Consider the following 18409-nt stretch of genomic DNA (forward strand, 5'->3'; position numbering starts at 1 on the left):
AGAGAGTAAAGAGTGTGTTCTTTAACCACTCCAGTTTTCAGGCCGCTGTGACCAAGCCCAGGGCCTGTCCTGACAAACGCTTCCCAAAGCGTGGTTCTGACGACCGCTTTCCCTTTCCACCTGAGGTGGTCAAGGAGTGGGCTCATTCCCCAAAGGTAGACCCCCCGGTGTCTAGACTCTCAGCCCGGACCGTTGTATCAGTGGCTGATGGCACCTCTTTTAAGGATTCCACTGACCGCCAGATTGACCTTCTGGCCAAATCCGTATATGAAGCGGCGGGGGCCTCGTTCTCTCCCACTTTTGCAGCAGTGTGGGCTCTCAAAGCCATCTCTGCTTCTCTAGAGGAGATGCATTCCCTCGCCAGGGAATCTATGCCCGAAATGGTTACCTTAACTTCCCAAGCTTCAGCTTTTTCATCCTATGCCATGTCTGCCATGCTGGAAGCTTCTCACCGCACTGCGGTGGCTTCGGCTAATTCGCTCGCTATCCGCAGGATATTGTGGCTTCGAGAGTGGAAGGCAGATGCTTCTTCAAAGAAGTACCTTGCTGGACTCCCTTTTGCTGGGTCCTGGCTGTTCGGTGAACAGCTGGATGAAATTATTAAGGAAGCTACTGGCGGGAAGAGTACTTCCATGCCACAAACCAAAACCAGGAAACCTGTCCAGGGCAGGAATCAGTCGAGGTTTCGTTTCTTTCGTTCCTCCAACTGGTCGTCCTCTAAGCCCTCGGCCTCGTCCACTAACTCAGCCAAGGACCAGAAATCCAACTGGCGCCCAAAAGCGCGTCCACAAAAGACCGCAGGAGGTGCTGCCGCCAAGGCAGCCTCCTCGTGACTATCTGTCAGCGCCAGCAACGTCCTTAGTCGGTGGCAGGCTCTCCCACTTTGGCGACGCGTGGTTTCAACACGTCTCCGATCAGTGGGTGAGGGACATAATCTCCCACGGCTACAGGATAGAATTCTCTTCCAGCCCGCCAAACAGATTTTTCTTTGTCGCTCCATTGGGAGACCCAGACAATTGGGTGTATAGGCTATGCCTCCGGAGGCCGCACAAAGTATTACACTTAAAAGTGTTAAGCCCCTCCCCTTCTGCCTATACACCCCCCGTGCTCCCACGGGCTCCTCAGTTTTTTGCTTTGTGCGAAGGAGGTCAGACACGCACGCACAGCTCCACAGATTGGTCAGCAGCAGCTGCTGACCATGTCGGATGGAAGAAAAGTGGGCCCATATAGAGCCCCCAGCATGCTCCCTTCTCACCCCACTCTTGTCGGTGGTGTTGTAAGGTTGAGGTATCCATTGCGGGTACGGAGGCTGGAGCCCACATGCTGTTTTTCCTTCCCCATCCCCCTTAGGGCTCTGGTGGAAGTGGGATCCTATCGGTCTCCAGGCACTGAGACCGCGCTTCATCCACAACTCCTGTGGAGCCTGCTGGATAGGAGCCGGGTATCGTTCAGGGACATGGCCCTGCTACTTGGAGGTACTCTGTATCCCGGTGGGGACCGCGCACAGCAACACTCCAGCTTTGCTGGGTGTGCTAGTGCACCGGGGACCACGGCGCTGACCGGGTTAATATGCGCCATTACACACTCAGCGTTGCTGAGTGTGTTTATGTATAGGGACTGCCGCACTGACCGCCACGGCCATGGAAACACTGCGGCGCGGCTGGGACTTGTAGTGCGCCGGGGACTTTCACGCCGGCCGCGCTTTTACGGCGGCCGCGTTTATTACTAGAGTCCCCGGCTTTTTGCGGCCTAGTTTCCTTTCCTCCCGCCCACAGCCCTGACAGGCAGGGGAAGGGCGGGACGCTGCACAGAACGAGCAGCACTGAGGGCTGGAGCATGCTTTGCATACTCCACCCCCCTCACTGTGCACAGTGCGGGCACCAGTTCCCGCACTTTCTGGGTCACGCCCACGGCTCCCTCCTCTCCTCAGGACGCCGGCAGCCATTCCTGTCAGCTCCTCGGACGCAGCAGAGGGGGACAAAGTCTGGGAGACCCAGGCAGGGACTCTGGTGGCCTCACAACCGCTTTAGGCGGGTGGTAAGCAGCACCTGTGGTGCTAGCCCCATTGTGCAGTAGTGTAACATTATATGTTTATGGTATATATGTTTTACACTGTATGGTGCACAGTTGATTTCTGGCTATATACCCTATTGTGTTACTCAGGGAAGATAATAGCATGGCGCCCACGAAAGGCAGGGGTGCCAAAACACAGGCTTATTATGTTGCCTGCGCCGCATGTACGACCCCGCTACCGGCAGGTTCCACTGACCCTCATTGTGTGCACTGTTCGGCCCCTGTGGCACTTACTCAGCCGGAGCCTCTGCTAAGAGGGGCCCAGGGGGAGCCACCTGCTAACACTGTTCAGGTGACGGGGACGGAGTTTGCAAAACTCTCTGAGACTATGGCTAAGATACTAGAAGCCTTGCAGTCCAGGCCGGTATCTCAGCACAGGGACTCTGTTGAATCTTTGTTCCCTGGCCCACCTCAGCTGGACCAACAATGTCCTCCCGGGGTATCTCATGGATCCCAGGCTGAGGGTTCTGACACAGACCCCAGCCCCAGACCGACTAAGCGAGCTCGCTTAGATTTTCCCTCGATCATATTGTGCAGGGTCTCAGAGGGGGGAATCTCTGGTTGATGATGCGGAGACAGCTGATCAGGATTCTGATCCTGAGGCCGCTCTCAATCTTGATACTCCGGACGGGGACGCCATAGTGAACGACCTTATTGCGTCCATCAATCGTATGTTGGATATTTCTCCCTCAGCTCCTCCGGTGGAGGAGTCAGCTTCTCAGCAGGAGAAATTCCGTTTCAGGTTTCCCAAGCGTACACCGAGTATGTTTCTGGACCACTCTGATTTCAGAGAGGCAGTCCAGAATCACCATGCTTGTCCAGATAAGCGTTTTTCTAAGCGCCTTAAGGATACACGTTATCCTTTTCCCCCTGACGTGGTCAAAAGTTGGGCTCAGTGTCCCAAAGTGGATCCTCCAATCTCCAGACTGGCAGCTAGATCCATACTTGCAGTGGAAGATGGGGCTTCACTCAAAGATGCCACTGACAGGCAGATGGAGCTCTGGTTGAAATCCATCTATGAAGCTATCGGCGCTTCTTTTGCCCCAGCGTTCGCAGCCGTATGGGCGCTACAAGCTATCTCAGCAGGTCAAGCGCAAATTGACTCAGCCACACGCACGTCCGCGCCACAGGTGGCGTCCATAACCACTCAGACGTCGGCATTTGCGTCTTACGCTATTAATGCTGTCCTGGACTCTGCGAGCCGTACGGCGGTTGCAGCCGCCAATTCGGTGGTACTCCGCAGGGCCTTGTGGCTACGGGAATGGAAGGCAGATTCTGTTTCCAAAAAGCGCTTAACCAGTTTGCCAATTTCTGGCGACCGATTGTTTGGCGAGCGTTTGGATGAAATCATCAAACAATCCAAGGGAAAGGATACATCCTTACCCCAGCCCAAACCGAACATACCCCAACAGAGGAAGGGGCAGTCGAGGTTTCGGTCCTTTCGGGGCGCGGGCAGGTCCCAATTCTCCTCGTCCAAAAGGCCTCAGAAAGATCAAAGGAACTCTGACGCATGGCGGTCTAAGTCACGTCCTAAAAAGGCCACCGGAGGTGCCGCTACCAAAGCGGCTTCCTCATGACTTTCGGCCTCCTCACTCCGCATCTTCGGTCGGTGGCAGGCTCTCCCGCTTTTGCGACGCCTGGCTGCCACGGGTAAAAGACCGTTGGGTGAGAGACATTCTGTCTCACGGTTACAAGATAGAGTTCACCTCTCGTCCCCCGACTCGATTCTTCAGGTCATCCCCGCCTCCCGAGCGAGCCGAGGCTCTTCTGCAGGCGCTGGGCACTCTGAAGGCAGAAGGAGTGGTGGTCCCTGTTCCTCTTCAGCAACAGGGCCACGGTTTTTACTCCAACTTGTTTGTGGTCCCAAATAAGGACGGGTCTTTCCGTCCTGTCCTGGACCTGAAACTTCTCAACAAACACGTAAAGACCAGGCGGTTCCGGATGGAATCCCTCCGCTCCGTCATCGCCTCAATGTCCCAAGGAGATTTCCTTGCATCGATCGATATCAAAGATGCTTATCTCCACGTACCGATTGCTCCAGAGCACCAGCGCTTCTTGCGCTTCGCCATAGAAAACGAACACCTGCAGTTCGTGGCACTGCCGTTCGGCCTGGCAACAGCCCCACGGGTTTTCACCAAGGTTATGGCTACTGTAGTAGCGGTCCTCCACTCTCAGGGTCACTCGGTGATCCCTTACTTGGATGATCTCCTGATCAAGGCACCCTCTCAAGAGGCATGCCAACACAGACTCGACGCTACCCTGGAGACTCTCCAGAGTTTCGGGTGGATCATCAATTTTCCAAAGTCAAATCTGACACCGGCCCAATCGCTCACATACCTTGGCATGGAGTTTCATACCCTCTCAGCGATAGTGAAGCTTCCGCTGATCAAGCAGCGGTCACTACAGACAGGGGTACAATCTCTCCTTCAAGGCCAGTCACACCCCTTGAGGCGCCTCATGCACTTCCTGGGGAAGATGGTGGCAGCAATGGAGGCAGTTCCTTTCGCGCAGTTTCACCTGCGTCCTCTTCAATGGGACATCCTACGCAAATGGGACAGGAAGCCGACGTCCCTCGACAGGAACGTCTCCCTCTCTCAGGCGACCAAAGCTTCCCTTCGGTGGTGGCTTCTTCCCACTTCATTATCGAAGGGGAAATCCTTCCTACCCCCATCCTGGGAGGTGGTCATGACGGACGCGAGTCTGTCAGGGTGGGGAGCGGTTTTTCTCCACCACAGGGCTCAGGGTACGTGGACCCAGCAAGAGTCCTCGCTTCAGATCAATGTTCTGGAAATACGGGCAGTGTATCTTGCCCTGAAAGCGTTCCAGCAGTGGCTGGAAGGCAAGCAGATCAGAATTCAGTCGGACAATTCCACAGCGGTGGCATACATCAACCACCAAGGCGGCACACGCAGTCGGCAAGCCTTCCAGGAAGTCCGGCGGATTTTGATGTGGGTGGAAGCCACGGCCTCCACCATCTCTGCAGTTCACATTCCAGGCGTGGAAAACTGGGAAGCAGATTATCTCAGTCGCCAGGGCATGGACGCAGGGGAATGGTCCCTTCACCCGGACGTGTTTCAGGAGATCTGTTGCCGCTGGGGGGTGCTGGACGTCGACCTCATGGCGTCCCGGCACAACAACAAGGTACCGACGTTCATGGCACGGTCTCAAGATCCCAGAGCTCTGGTGGCAGACGCCTTAGTTCAAGATTGGTCGCAGTTTCAGCTCCCTTATGTGTTTCCTCCGCTGGCACTGTTGCCCAGAGTGTTACGCAAGATCAGGGCCGACTGCCGCCGCGTCATCCTCGTCGCTCCAGACTGGCCGAGGCGGTCGTGGTACCCGGATCTGTGGCATCTCACGGTCGGCCAACCGTGGGCACTACCAGACCGACCAGACTTAATATCTCAAGGGCCGTTTTTCCATCTGAATTCTGCGGCCCTCAACCTGACTGTGTGGCCATTGAGTCCTGGATCCTAGCGTCTTCAGGGTTATCTCAAGACGTCATTGCCACTATGAGACAGGCTAGGAAACCAACATCCGCCAAGATCTACCACAGGACGTGGAAAATTTTCCTGTCGTGGTGCTCTGCTCAGGGTTTTTCTCCCTGGCCTTTTGCCTTGCCCACTTTTCTGTCCTTCCTTCAATCTGGACTGGAAAAGGGTTTGTCGCTCGGCTCCCTTAAGGGACAAGTCTCAGCGCTCTCTGTGTTTTTCCAGAAGCGCCTAGCCAGACTTCCACAGGTACGCACGTTCCTGCAGGGGGTTTGTCACATCGTTCCTCCTTACAAGCGGCCGTTAGAACCCTGGGATCTGAACAGGGTGCTGATAGTTCTTCAGAAACCACCATTCGAGCCAATGAGAGATATTTCTCTCTCACGCCTTTCGCAGAAAGTGGTTTTTCTAGTAGCAGTCACTTCACTTCGGAGAGTGTCTGAGCTAGCAGCGCTGTCATGCAAAGCCCCTTTCCTGGTTTTTCACCAGGACAAGGTGGTTCTGCGTCCGGTTCCGGAATTTCTCCCTAAGGTGGTATCCCCCTTTCATCTCAATCAGGATATCTCCTTACCTTCTTTTTGTCCTCATCCAGTTCACCAATGTGAAAAGGATTTGCACTTGTTAGATCTGGTGAGAGCACTCAGACTCTACATTTCTCGTACGGCGCCCCTGCGCCGCTCGGATGCACTCTTTGTCCTTGTCGCTGGCCAGCGTAAAGGGTCACAGGCTTCCAAATCAACCTTGGCTCGGTGGATCAAGGAGCCAATTCTCGAAGCCTACCGTTCGGCTGGGCTTCCGGTTCCCTCAGGGCTGAAGGCTCATTCTACCAGAGCCGTGGGCGCGTCCTGGGCTTTGAGGCACCAGGCTACGGCTCAGCAGGTGTGTCAGGCGGCTACCTGGTCGAGCCTGCACACTTTCACGAAACACTATCAGGTGCATACCTATGCTTCGGCGGATGCCAGCCTAGGTAGACGAGTCCTTCAGGCGGCGGTTGCCCACCTGTAGGAAGAGGCCGTTTTACGGCTCTCTTACGAGGTATTATTTTACCCACCCAGGGACTGCTTTTGGACGTCCCAATTGTCTGGGTCTCCCAATGGAGCGACAAAGAAGAAGGGAATTTTGTTTACTTACCGTAAATTCCTTTTCTTCTAGCTCCAATTGGGAGACCCAGCGCCCGCCCCTGTTTTTTTGTGTACACATGTTGTTCATGTTGAATGGTTTCAGTTCTCCGATATTCCTTCGGATTGAATTTACATAAAACCAGTTTATAATTTTTTCCTCCTTCTTGCTTTTGCACCAAAACTGAGGAGCCCGTGGGAGCACGGGGGGTGTATAGGCAGAAGGGGAGGGGCTTAACACTTTTAAGTGTAATACTTTGTGCGGCCTCCGGAGGCATAGCCTATACACCCAATTGTCTGGGTCTCCCAATTGGAGCTAGAAGAAAAGGAATTTACGGTAAGTAAACAAAATTCCCTTCTTTCTGTCAACTCCCCCCTGCTCCAAGGCCGCCGCCTTCTCTCAGGCCGTGGCATCCTTGCAGGCCAACGGAGTAATTGTACCGGTTCCCGCCCGGGAACGGTTCAGAGGTTTCTACTCAAATCTCTTCCTAGTCCCCAAAAAGAACGGTTCCTTCCGGCCCATCCTGGATCTCAAGCTTCTCAACAAGCATGTTCAGGTGCGGCATTTTCGCATGGAGTCTCTGCGATCAGTCATTGCCTCAATGACCCAAGGGGATTTCCTGGCATCCATCGACATCAGAGATGCCTATCTGCATGTGCCAATTGCAGTTTCACACCAGCGTTGGCTACGTTTTGCAATCGGAGAGGAACATTTCCAATTCGTGGCTCTCCCCTTCGGGTTGGCCACAGCTCCTCGGGTATTCACCAAGGTCATGGCAGCAGTGATTGCGGTCCTGCACCTACAGGGGTTGGCAGTGATCCCTTACCTGGACGACCTTCTAGTCAAGGCTTCATCCAGCGTGGACTGTCAGCGGAGTGTCTCTCTCACTCTCGCCACTCTAGCCCAATTCGGGTGGCTTGTCAATCTTCCCAAATCCACTCTGACTCCGACCCAGAGTCTCACGTACCTAGGGATGCAGTTCGAGACTTTGCCGGCACTTGTGAAGTTGCCCTTAGTCAAACAGCAGTCCCTCCAACTGGCGGTGCGCTCTCTGCTGAGGCCCCGCCGTTATTCCCTCAGGCGCCTGATGCAGGTGCTGGGTCAGATGGTGGCGTCAATGGAGGCTGTTCCCTTTGCCCAGTTCCATCTGCGTCCTCTGCAGCTGGACATTCTCCGCTGTTGGGACAAGCGGCCTTCCTCCTTGCACAGGTTAGTGGCTCTGTCGCCACAGACCAGGAGCTCTCTTCAGTGGTGGCTTCGGCCCCTCTCTCTGTCTCAGGGGCGCTCCTTTCTGGCCCCGTCCTGGGTGATCCTCACCACGGATGCCAGTCTATCCGGCTGGGGAGCGGTATGTCTCCACCACCGAGCGCAGGGCACTTGGACTCCGTCCGAGTCAGCCCTTTCGATCAATGTGCTGGAAACCAGAGCTGTGCTTCTGGCTCTCCTAGCTTTTCACCATCTGCTGGCGGGCAGGCACATCCGAGTCCAGTCAGACAACGCGACAGCGGTTGCCTACATCAATCACCAAGGCGGGACACGCAGCCGCCTGGCAATGTTGGAGGTACAACGCATCCTTCAATGGGCGGAGGACTCCAAGTCCACCATATCCGCAGTCCACATCCAAGGCGTGGAAAACTGGGAGGCAGATTATCTCAACCGTGAAACCGTGGACAGCGGCGAGTGGTCCCTGCACCCGGCAGTTTTTCAGTCAATCTGCCGCAAATGGGGCACTCCGGACGTGGACCTAATGGCATCCCGCCACAACAACAAAGTTCCCGTTTACGTGGCTCGCTCCCACGATCCTCAGGCATTTGCCGCGGACGCTCTGGTTCAAAACTGGTCCCAGTTTCGTCTGTCCTACGTGTTTCCCCCTCTAGCCCTCTTGCCCAGAGTCCTGCGCAAGATCAGAATGGAGGGCCGTCGAGTCATCCTCATTGCTCCGGACTGGCCCAGGCGAGCTTGGTACCCAGACCTGCTCCATCTGTCCGTAGAGGTGCCGTGGCATCTTCCGGACCGTCCAGACCTTCTCTCACAAGGTCCGTTTTTCTGCCTGAATTCTGCGGCTCTCAGATTGACGGCGTGGCTCTTGAGTCCTGGATCTTGACGGCTTCTGGTATCCCTCCTGAAGTCATCTCCACTATGACTCGGGCCCGTAAGTCTTCATCCGCCAAGATCTATCTCAGGACTTGTTAAATTTTCCTGTCCTGGTGTCGCTCTTCCGGCCATCCTCCTTGGCCATTCTCGTTGCCGACCCTTCTGTCCTTTCTACAGTCCGGTCTGCAGCTGCGACTGTCCCTCAACTCTCTCAAGGGACAAGTCTCAGCTCTGTCAGTGCTGTTCCAGCGACATCTCGCCCGGCTGGCTCAGGTTCGCACCTTCATGCAGGGCGCGTCTCACATCATTCCGCCTTACCGGCGGCCCTTGGATCCCTCGGACCTCAATTTGGTTCTCACGGTTTTGCAGAAACCCCCCTTTGAGCCTCTTAGGGAGATTTCTTTGTTTCGTCTTTCACAGAAAGTGGTCTTTCTAGTGGCCATAACTTCCCTCAGGAGAGTCTCCGATTTGGCTGCGCTCTCTTCGGAGTCACCTTTTTTGGTTTTTCATCAAGACAAGGTGGTTCTCCGTCCAACTCCGGACTTTCTTCCTAAGGTGGTCTCTCCTTTCCACCTTAACCAGGACATTACCCTACCTTCCTTTTTGTCCGGCTCCTGTTCATCGCTTTGAAAAAGCGTTGCATACTCTGGATCTGGTGCGTGCTCTCCGGATCTATGTGTCTCGCACCGCTGCTCTTAGGCGGTGCACTTCTCTTTTTGTGCTAACCACAGGTCGGCGCAAGGGCCTCTCTGCTTCTAAGCCGACCTTAGGCCGTTGGATTAGGTCGACCATTTCGGACGCCTACCAGTGTTCTCAGGTGCCTCCCCCGCCGGGGATTAAGGCACACTCGACCAGAGCTGTCGGTGCCTCTTGGGCTTTCAGGCACCAGGCTACGGCTCAACAAGTCTGTCAGGCTGCCACTTGGACTAGCCTGCATACCCTTTCAAAGCACTACCAAGTGCATGCTCATGCTTCGGCAGATGCGAGCTTGGGCAGACGCATCCTTCAGGCGGCTGTCGCCCATTTGTGAAGTTAGGCTCCGCCTACTTCTTAGTTTTTCTGTTTATTTCCCACCCATGGACTGCTTTGAGACGTCCCATGGTCTGGGTCTCCCATAGGAACGATAGAGAAAAAGAGAATTTTGTTTACTTACCGTAAATTCTTTTTCTTATAGTTCCGTATTGGGAGACCCAGCTCCCTCCCTGTTGCCTGTTGGCAATTTCTTGTTCCGCGTGTTATCACCGGCTGTTGTCGTGGACAGAGTCTCCGGTTGTTCCGGTTCTTGCTCTGTTTTACTTGTGGGTGCCTATTCTCCTTCAGCTTTTGCACTAAACTGGCTAGATCTGGTTCTCCAGGGGGTGTATAAGCTCAGAGGGAGGAGCTACACTTTTTAGTGTAGTACTTTGTGTGTCCTCCGGAGGCAGAAGCTAAACACCCATGGTCTGGGTCTCCCAATACGGAACTATAAGAAAAAGAATTTACGGTAAGTAAACAAAATTCTCTTTTTTTTAATGGGGGGTGGGGGTGTTAAAGGGGTGGTCCAACACCTATAATGTATTTTCTAACTATGTATATTTACCCCCTATCCACTTTTGTAGTTATCTTTATGATACATTTCCCTACACTCCTCCCCATCTATCTAATCCCAAAAGGTGTTTTCTTTTTACGGCACTTCCTGTGACGTTTTCTCTGAGAGGAGTCCAAACATGTCATGAGAGGATGGGGCTGCACTCACTCCCAGCAGCATCTATCGCCCCTCTTGGAACAGGATGTCACTGGGGGCAGCTTCATTTAAGGGCGGTGCTAGAGGTTGTGGGCGGAGTTGGGTCATTCACTGCATCTAGCACCGCCACCCAGCGGACATCTTTCACACAAGCAATGGAGAAGAGGCTGTGGAAAGAAAGCGCAAATAGGGTCTTACCCCAAAAACTATAGGGAGGGGAGGGGGGGAGTAACACTCACCAGATGTAGTTGTGAGAGTCACAACTACTATAACAGCATGTGATATCGATCCACGGCTGCAGCCACCAAACAGCAGATAACAGAGAGTGGAGGAGAGATGGTGTTTACTTGCCGCGCCAACGGATCACTTAGACAGATGTTTGGATTAATGTCACTTTTATTTTCATATAGGTCGACGCGTTTCCGGAGCTTCTGCCCCCTTCATCAGGACCATCAGATACCAAATAACATCAAATCTCTTTGATGTTATTTGGTATCTGATGGTCCTGATGAAGGGGGCAGAAGCTCCAGAAACGCGTCAACCTATATGAAAATAAAAGTGACATTAATCCAAACATCTGTCTAAGTGATCCGTTGGCGCGGCAAGTAAACACCATCTCTCCTCCACTCTCTGACACAAGCAATGGAAGTAGCCGTAGAGAGATGAATAACATGTTGGCGATCCACTAACCCCCCTCTACAGCGTCCATGACCCATCATCCAAGATGCAGGATATCCTCAGGGAGCGGCGATGCAAGAAACTAGTAAGTATCTGCAGCGCTGCTCCCTAGTGATGTTCTGTTCCAGGAGAGGTGATGGACACTGTGGGGAGTGACTGCAGCTCCAGCCTCCTCTGATATCACATTTGAGATGCCTCTCAAACAAAACGTTATAGGAAGTGCAGTTAAATACACCTTTAGAGATTAGCTAGGGCAGAAGTGAAGGCATTTGTATAAAGTGGTTAGATAGTTAGAAAATACATTTTAGGTGTCAGCCCACCCCTTCTAAGTTTATTATGGAAACAGCCTCTTCAGAGAGGACTGGAAATTTAGTGCCTTCTCTTGGAAGTCGCAATCCTAAAAGTCAGTATCACCCATTTAAAGTGTGTTGCCGCATGACTTAGGCTAATCTAAATAAAAAAATTAAATTTGTAGAAATGTGGCCTGTAAAGCGGGCTTTACACGCTACGATATCGTTAATGAATTATCGTCAGGGTCACATTGTTTGTGACGCACATCCGGCGTCATTAACGATATCGCAGTGTGTGACACTTATGTGCGACCTAAAACGATCGCAAAAGCGTCAAAAATCGTTTGCCGCGGAGAGGTCGTCCTAAAACAAAAAATCATTTTCTTCTAATTAGCAATGTTGTTCCTCGTTCCTGCGGCACCACACATCGCTGTGTGTGAAGCCACAGGAGCGCGGTACATCTCCTTACCTGTGTCCACCGGGTATGCGGAAGGAAGGAGGTGGGCGGGATGTTTACGTCCCGCTCATCTCCGCCCCTCCGCTTTTATTGGACGGCTGCCGTGTGACATCGCTGTGACACCACACAACCCGTCCCCTTAGAAAGGAGGCGGTTCACCGGCCAAATCGACGTCGCAGGACAGGCAAGTCCATGTGACGGGGGGTAAGCGAGGTTGTGCGCGACGGACAGCGATTTGCCCGTGTCGCACAACCGACGAGGGCGGGTACAATCGTTTGCGATCTCGCTAGCGAGATCGCAGCGTGTAAAGCCCGCTTAAGTCTCCGTAAGCCAACTTGGTGCTCTCCACAAGAAACTTTACCCCTTACACCCGTCAGAAGCCTCTCACCCAGCCAAACCACTGTTCCTGAGCTGCATCGATAAGGGGCAAATACCTCAAAACGTGTCTCCAAATGGAGTTTCTGGTTTGACTTTTAGGATAATTACTTCCAACAGTTGAAACTTAAGTCACTGCTCTCTTAAGATGCCTCATGCTCTGCTGTTTCCCATTAAGCAATGTTTTTAACGGTGTTATGGAATCAAACAAAATAAGGGTCTGTTCGCACTGGGTAGATGTGTTTCTTCAGCAAAATACGCACCCTCTGGCAGAATTACCGCATCTGCGTAAAAAAACCGCACCCAAAATCCGCATGCGGTTTCACCGCGGTTTGTTGTGGTTTTGCTGCAGATTTGCTGCTATTTTTGTTGTTGCTGTTTTTAACCATTATCATTGGCAAAACTGCAGGTACCTTCGGAAAAGAAGTGACATGTTGCTTTTTTTTTCTGCAGAAATTCTGCAGCAAAACCTTTAAGGAAAAAAGACACAACGTGTTCACAGCATTTTGGATTTCTCGTAGACTTTGCTGGGGAAGGACTGCATGAAGGTTATGAACAAAAACTGCACCAATTCTGTAGCAAAAACCGCGGCAAAAAACGCAGTGTGCGCACAGGGCCTTAATGTTGTGTGAATGGTTAAGTACCATTACTTTCTATTTGTTTTTTCTTGATATAACCAATAGGTTCATCGACTTGGATATGGATAGTAAATGAGGCGTTTGTAGGATACACAGTTATCAATGTGACACTTTACTGCAGTTTTGCTGTTTAGCATCAGCCAAAAGTGATATTATAATTATGATTTTATGAAATCCCCATTCACACGCTGCAGAAGAAATCTGTTTTAGTGCTTTCTTTTTTGTGCACCATAGGTTGCAGATAGAAAAGTAATAGACACAACAGATGCTGAGAGACGTACTGTAAAGCCACCAGGATTGCAGGAGAAAATTGACGAGCTCGTCAAGAGCTACCATATGTCCAGAGCATTTGTGCGTCCTTCTGGAACCGAGGATGTAGTCCGTGTGTATGCCGAGGCGGACACGCAGGTGAGTATTTTAAAAAAAAAAAAAGGACAAGTATGTTTGTGTGTGTGTAATAAGCGCAACACTTTTGTTTTTGCTCCCATTTTGCATGAGCTGAACTCCAAGATCTAAGACTTTTTCTATGTACACAAAAGGCCTTTTTCTCTCGAATATTCTTCACCAGGGCTGCTGAGCACTTCTTCTTTGCCGAGTTAATCCATTCCCCTCACAGGTGCAGCATATCAAGATGCTGTTTAGACAACATGATTATTACACAGGTGTGCCTTAGGCTGGCCACAATAAAAGGCCACTCTAAAATGTGCAGTTTTATCATACAGCACAATGCAACCGAAGTCACAAATTTCATGGAACGTGCAGGAATGTCCTCCAGAGCTGTTGCCCTCAAATTGAATGGTCATTTCTCTACCCTAAGAGGCACTTTTCACACTACGACATCGCAGCTGCGATGGCGGTGGGGTCAAATCGAAAGTGACGCACATCCGGCGTCGCAGTCGATATCGTAGTGTGTAAATCCTTTTTGATACGATTAACAAGTGCAAAAGCGTCTATCGTATCATCGGTGTAGGGTCCGGCATTTCCATGAATTGGGAAATACCGATGTTACAATGTTGTTCCTCGTTCCTGCGGCAGCACACATCTCTGTGTGTGAAGCCGCAGGAGCGAGGAACATCTCCTACCTGCGTCCTGCGACTCACGCCGGCTATGCGGAAGGAAGGAGGTGGGCGGGATGTTTACGTCCCGCTCATCTCCGCCCCTCTGCTTTTATTGGCCGCCTGCCGTGTGACGTCGCTATGACGCTGCACGACCCGCCCCCTTAATAAGGACGCGGTTCGCCGGCCAGAGCGACGTCACAGGGCAGGTGAGTGCATGTGAAGCTGCCGTAGTGATAATGTTCGCTACGGCAGCTATCACCATGATATCGCAGCTGCGACGGGGGCGGGGACTATCGCGCATGGCATCGCAGCATCGGCTTGTGATGTCGTAGTGTGCAAAGTGCCCCTAAGTCGTCTCCAAAGGCATTTCAGAGAATTTGTTAGTACATCCAACCGGCCTCGCAACTGGAGACCACATGACCCAGGATCTCCACATCCAGCATCTTCACCTCCAAGATCATCTGAGACCAGCCACCTAGAGGCTGCTGCAACATTCGATTTGCATAATCCAATAATTTTTGCATAAACTGTCAGAAACCATCCCAGGGAAGCTCATCGTCTTCATCGGGTTCTCCACCTGACTGTAGCTCATCGCTGTAACCTACTTGAGTGTACAAAGGCGTCTGGCATGTTGGAGAGGTTTCTCTATGGATGAATCCAGGTTTTCATTGTACAAGACAGATGGCAGACTGCATGCATGACATTGTGTAGGTGAGTGATTTGCTGATGTCAATGTTGTGAATTAAGTGGCCAATGGTGGCATTGGGGTTATGGTATGGGCAGGTGTATGTTATGGACAGCGAACACAGGTGCATTTTATTGATGCCTTTCTGAATGCACAGAGATACTGTGAGAAAATCCTGAGGCCTATTGTTGTGCCATTCATCTACGACCATCACATTATGTTGTAGCATGGTAATGCACGGCTCCATGTTGCAAGGATCTGTACACAATTCCTGGAAGCTGAAAACACCTCAGCTCTTGCATGGCCAGCATACTCCCTGGAGAGGTCACCCATTGAGCATGTATGAGATGCTCTGGATTAGCGTATTTGACAGCGTGTTCATGTTCCTGGCAATATCCTGCAACTTCACACAGCCATTAAAGAGTGGACCAACGATCCACACATCACAGTCAACAACATGATCAACTCTATGCGAAGGAAATGTGTTGCACTACATGAGGCAAACTGTGGCCACACCAGATACTGACTGGTTTTCTTCCCCCTCCCCTTCTCCCCCCTCCCCTTCTCCCCCTCCCCTTCTCCCCCTCCCCTTCCCCCTCCTCTCCCCTTCTCCCCCCTCCCCTCCCCTTCTCCCCCCTCCCCTCCCCTTCTCCCCCCTCCCCTCCCCTTCTCCCCCCTCCCTCCCCTTCTCCCCCCTCCCCTCCCCTTCTCCCCCCTCCCCTCCCCTTCTCCCCCCTCCCCTCCCCTTCTCCCCACTCCCCTCCCCTTCTCCCCCCTTCCCTCCCCTCTCCTTCCCTCTCCTTCCCTCCCCTCCCCTCCCCTTCCTCCTCCCTCCCCTCCCCTTCCTCCTCCCTCCCCTCCCCTTCCTCCTCCCTCCCCTCCCCTTCCTCCTCCCTCCCCTCCCCTTCCTCCTCCCTCCCCTCCCCTTCCTCCTCCCTCCCCTCCCCTTCCTCCTCCCTCCCCTCCCCTTCCTCCTCCCTCCCCTCCCCCTTCCTCCTCCCTCCCCTCCCCTTCCTCCTCCCTCTCCTCCCTCCCCTCCCTCCTCCCTCCCCTCCCCTTCCTCCTCCCTCCCCTCCCCTTCTCCCCCCTCCCCCCCCACAGGCCAGACTAAGGCACACCTGTGTAATAATAATGTTTTCTAATGAGCATCATGATATGCCACATCTGTGAGGTGGATGGATTATCTTGGCAAAACAGAAGAGCTCACTAACAGATTTCGACAAATTTGTGAACAATATTTAAGAGAAAAAGGCTTTGGATCTTTGAGTTCAGCTGATGAAAAATGAAAACAAAATCAAGTATTCCGTCTATAATTTTTTCAGTGTGTGTATAATATATATATATATATATAATCTTCAGAAACACATAAGAGTGAAGCAAGGCTACATTTACAGTCATCAGAGCCTTCATTTAGCAATTCCATTGGATTTGACAGTAAAAATAGCTATTTACCCCCTCCCGTCATCCATTGGCCATGTACGGTGCTTGTCGAGTGCATATATATGGATCGGACAGAAACTGAGCCTGCTCTATAAATGATGTGTCCTGGTTGTGTTATACAGCCAATACGTCTCTTTAACAGCAATTATTCAGGCTCCCCTCGCTCACTGCTGTTTAACCACCTACATACTGCTGTCTACCCTCATCCCCGTGTGAAGAGATTATAGGGTTTTGATGGGTTTGCTTTACCAGCTTGTGACATTACAATGGTTGCGCTTCATTGGAGATTAATAAAGCACCACTCAAGCGTTTTTTTTTGTGTAACTTCACAGCTGGAGTGGTGCTTTAAATGTAAGTCCCCTGTCTGATAGTCACCTTCCAGCGGTTTCATGGTCTATTGCCACCACTCTGGTCGGTCTCCTCTGATTTGTGATCTGCTGGCAGCTCCAGTGTTTCATGCAGCACTGGGAACACAACTCAATGCATCTCTAAAAGAGCCTTGTTCTGGCTCTCATAGACTTATATACTCACCTTTCAAGCTCATAATATGACAGGGGGCTTAGATTTAAATAGCCACCATAGCTCTGAGCAAAACAAAATTGCTGGAGTGGTGCTTTAAAATAACTATCTAATGTGTGTGTGTGTGTGTGTCCGGGATTGGCACCTGCACCGTCGCAGCTACAGCCACAAAATTTTGCACGCTCACACTTCTGGACCCCGAGAGCGTCATAGGCTATGTTTTGAGGGGAAATTTTAACCCCGCGCTTTACAGTTATTCATCAAAAAACCTGCCTCCATTAAAGCGGATGGAGCTGGGAGCCACAGTGCAGACAGAACTTCAGCAGAATGCGCAGCCACGCCCTTAAATGGAATGTTGGTGTGTCACAATGCAGACAGGGTAAGAAACAGACAGACACAAAGAGACAGACACAGACAAAGAGACAGACAGGTTAAGAGACAGACACAGGCAGGTAAAGAGACAGACACAGGGAAACAGACAGACAGGGAAAGAGACAAAACAAAAGAAAAAAACAAAAAAATATTTGTTACTACATTTAGATCAGTCCAATCTATCAAAATATAAAATTTAATCCATATAATAAATGCTGTAAAGAAGAAAAAATTTGAACGGAATTGCCATATTTCAGTTGCCACACCTCCCTAATAAGTAGCCAACATCGTATGTACTCTAAAATAATAGCAATGAAAAGGACACCTTGACACGCGAAAAAAAAGTCCTGATACAGATCTGTTGACAGAAAGATAAGTCACAGATCACATAAAATGGAGGCACAAACCATTTTATTTTAATTTATTTTCACCGGAATAACTATGTAAAGCATCTTTTATTATTCTGCATTGACAGGAAAATGCAGATGCCTTGGCCCATGAGGTGTGCCTGGCCGTGTTCCACCTTGCCGGAGGAGTTGGAGAGGAACCAAAGCCTCTACGATGAAGTGCCACCGACTGCCTGGACGTTGTCTGTATGGCCACCTACTACTGGATAATGGAACTGGATAATGTTCTGTGGGACTGGAATTTTTTCTTTTAAAAACAAATTAAAAAATCTAAACCGTTTACAATCGGGGCGATCTATCACAGATCTGTCGGACAGTCGTGATTTGTGTCACAGTGCCTTGAAGGATTTGATAGCAGATCTTATTTTTAATACATTATTTTGAAACTTAATTTGACTGGGCTGTTCCTTGTTTTCTTGTCTAGTCACTTTTTCTTATTGGTTGATTATCACATTACAATAGGGGAATATTAATGAAAATAAGCAACTTTATAATATTTCTTATCAGACAACTTTGCTTCTTTCTCTGCCAGAATTGATCAGCCATTATCAAAATTCGCAATTCTGAGGTAATATCTGTATTCAGTGAAGACTTTCCCATTACTGAGATGGCAGCTGTTACTGATGGGATTCTATGTAGATAGGAGGAGCCACCAGTTCCTCCCTCTGCCTCCAGCTCCTCCGATTGGCGTCTATGCTCCACCCTCTGCCTCCAGCTCCACCGATTGGCATCCCAGCTCCTCATTCTGCCTCCAGCTCCTCATTCTGCCTCCAGCTCCTCATTCTGCCTCCAGCTCCTCATTCTGCCTCCAGCTCCACCCTCTGCCTCCAGCTCCACCGATTGGCGTCCCAGTTCCACCCTCTGCCTCCAGCTCCCCCTTCTGCCTCCAGCTCTACCCTCTGCCTCCAGCTCCACCAATTGGTGTCCCAGCTCCCCCCTCTGCCTCCAGCTCCCCCCTCTGCCTCCAGCTCCCCCCTCTGCCTCCAGCTCCCC

The 18409-nt window shown here is 51.5% G+C and overlaps 1 protein-coding gene across 1 annotated transcript in view; it reads left to right on the forward strand.

Moving 5' to 3' along the window:
* Window positions 1–17807, forward strand: part of PGM3 (phosphoglucomutase 3) — an 88788-nt gene extending 70981 nt beyond the window's left edge. The window contains exons 12-13 of the mRNA XM_075340164.1: window positions 13170–13343; window positions 17485–17807. Of these exons, the coding sequence (XP_075196279.1) occupies window positions 13170–13343; window positions 17485–17574 (264 nt within the window). The 3' untranslated portion in view covers window positions 17575–17807. The remainder of the gene's footprint in view (window positions 1–13169; window positions 13344–17484) is intronic.
* Window positions 17808–18409: the final 602 nt, after the last annotated feature.

The sequence above is a fragment of the Anomaloglossus baeobatrachus genome, chromosome 3 (assembly GCF_048569485.1).
Source record: "Anomaloglossus baeobatrachus isolate aAnoBae1 chromosome 3, aAnoBae1.hap1, whole genome shotgun sequence".
NCBI lineage: Eukaryota > Metazoa > Chordata > Amphibia > Anura > Aromobatidae > Anomaloglossus > Anomaloglossus baeobatrachus.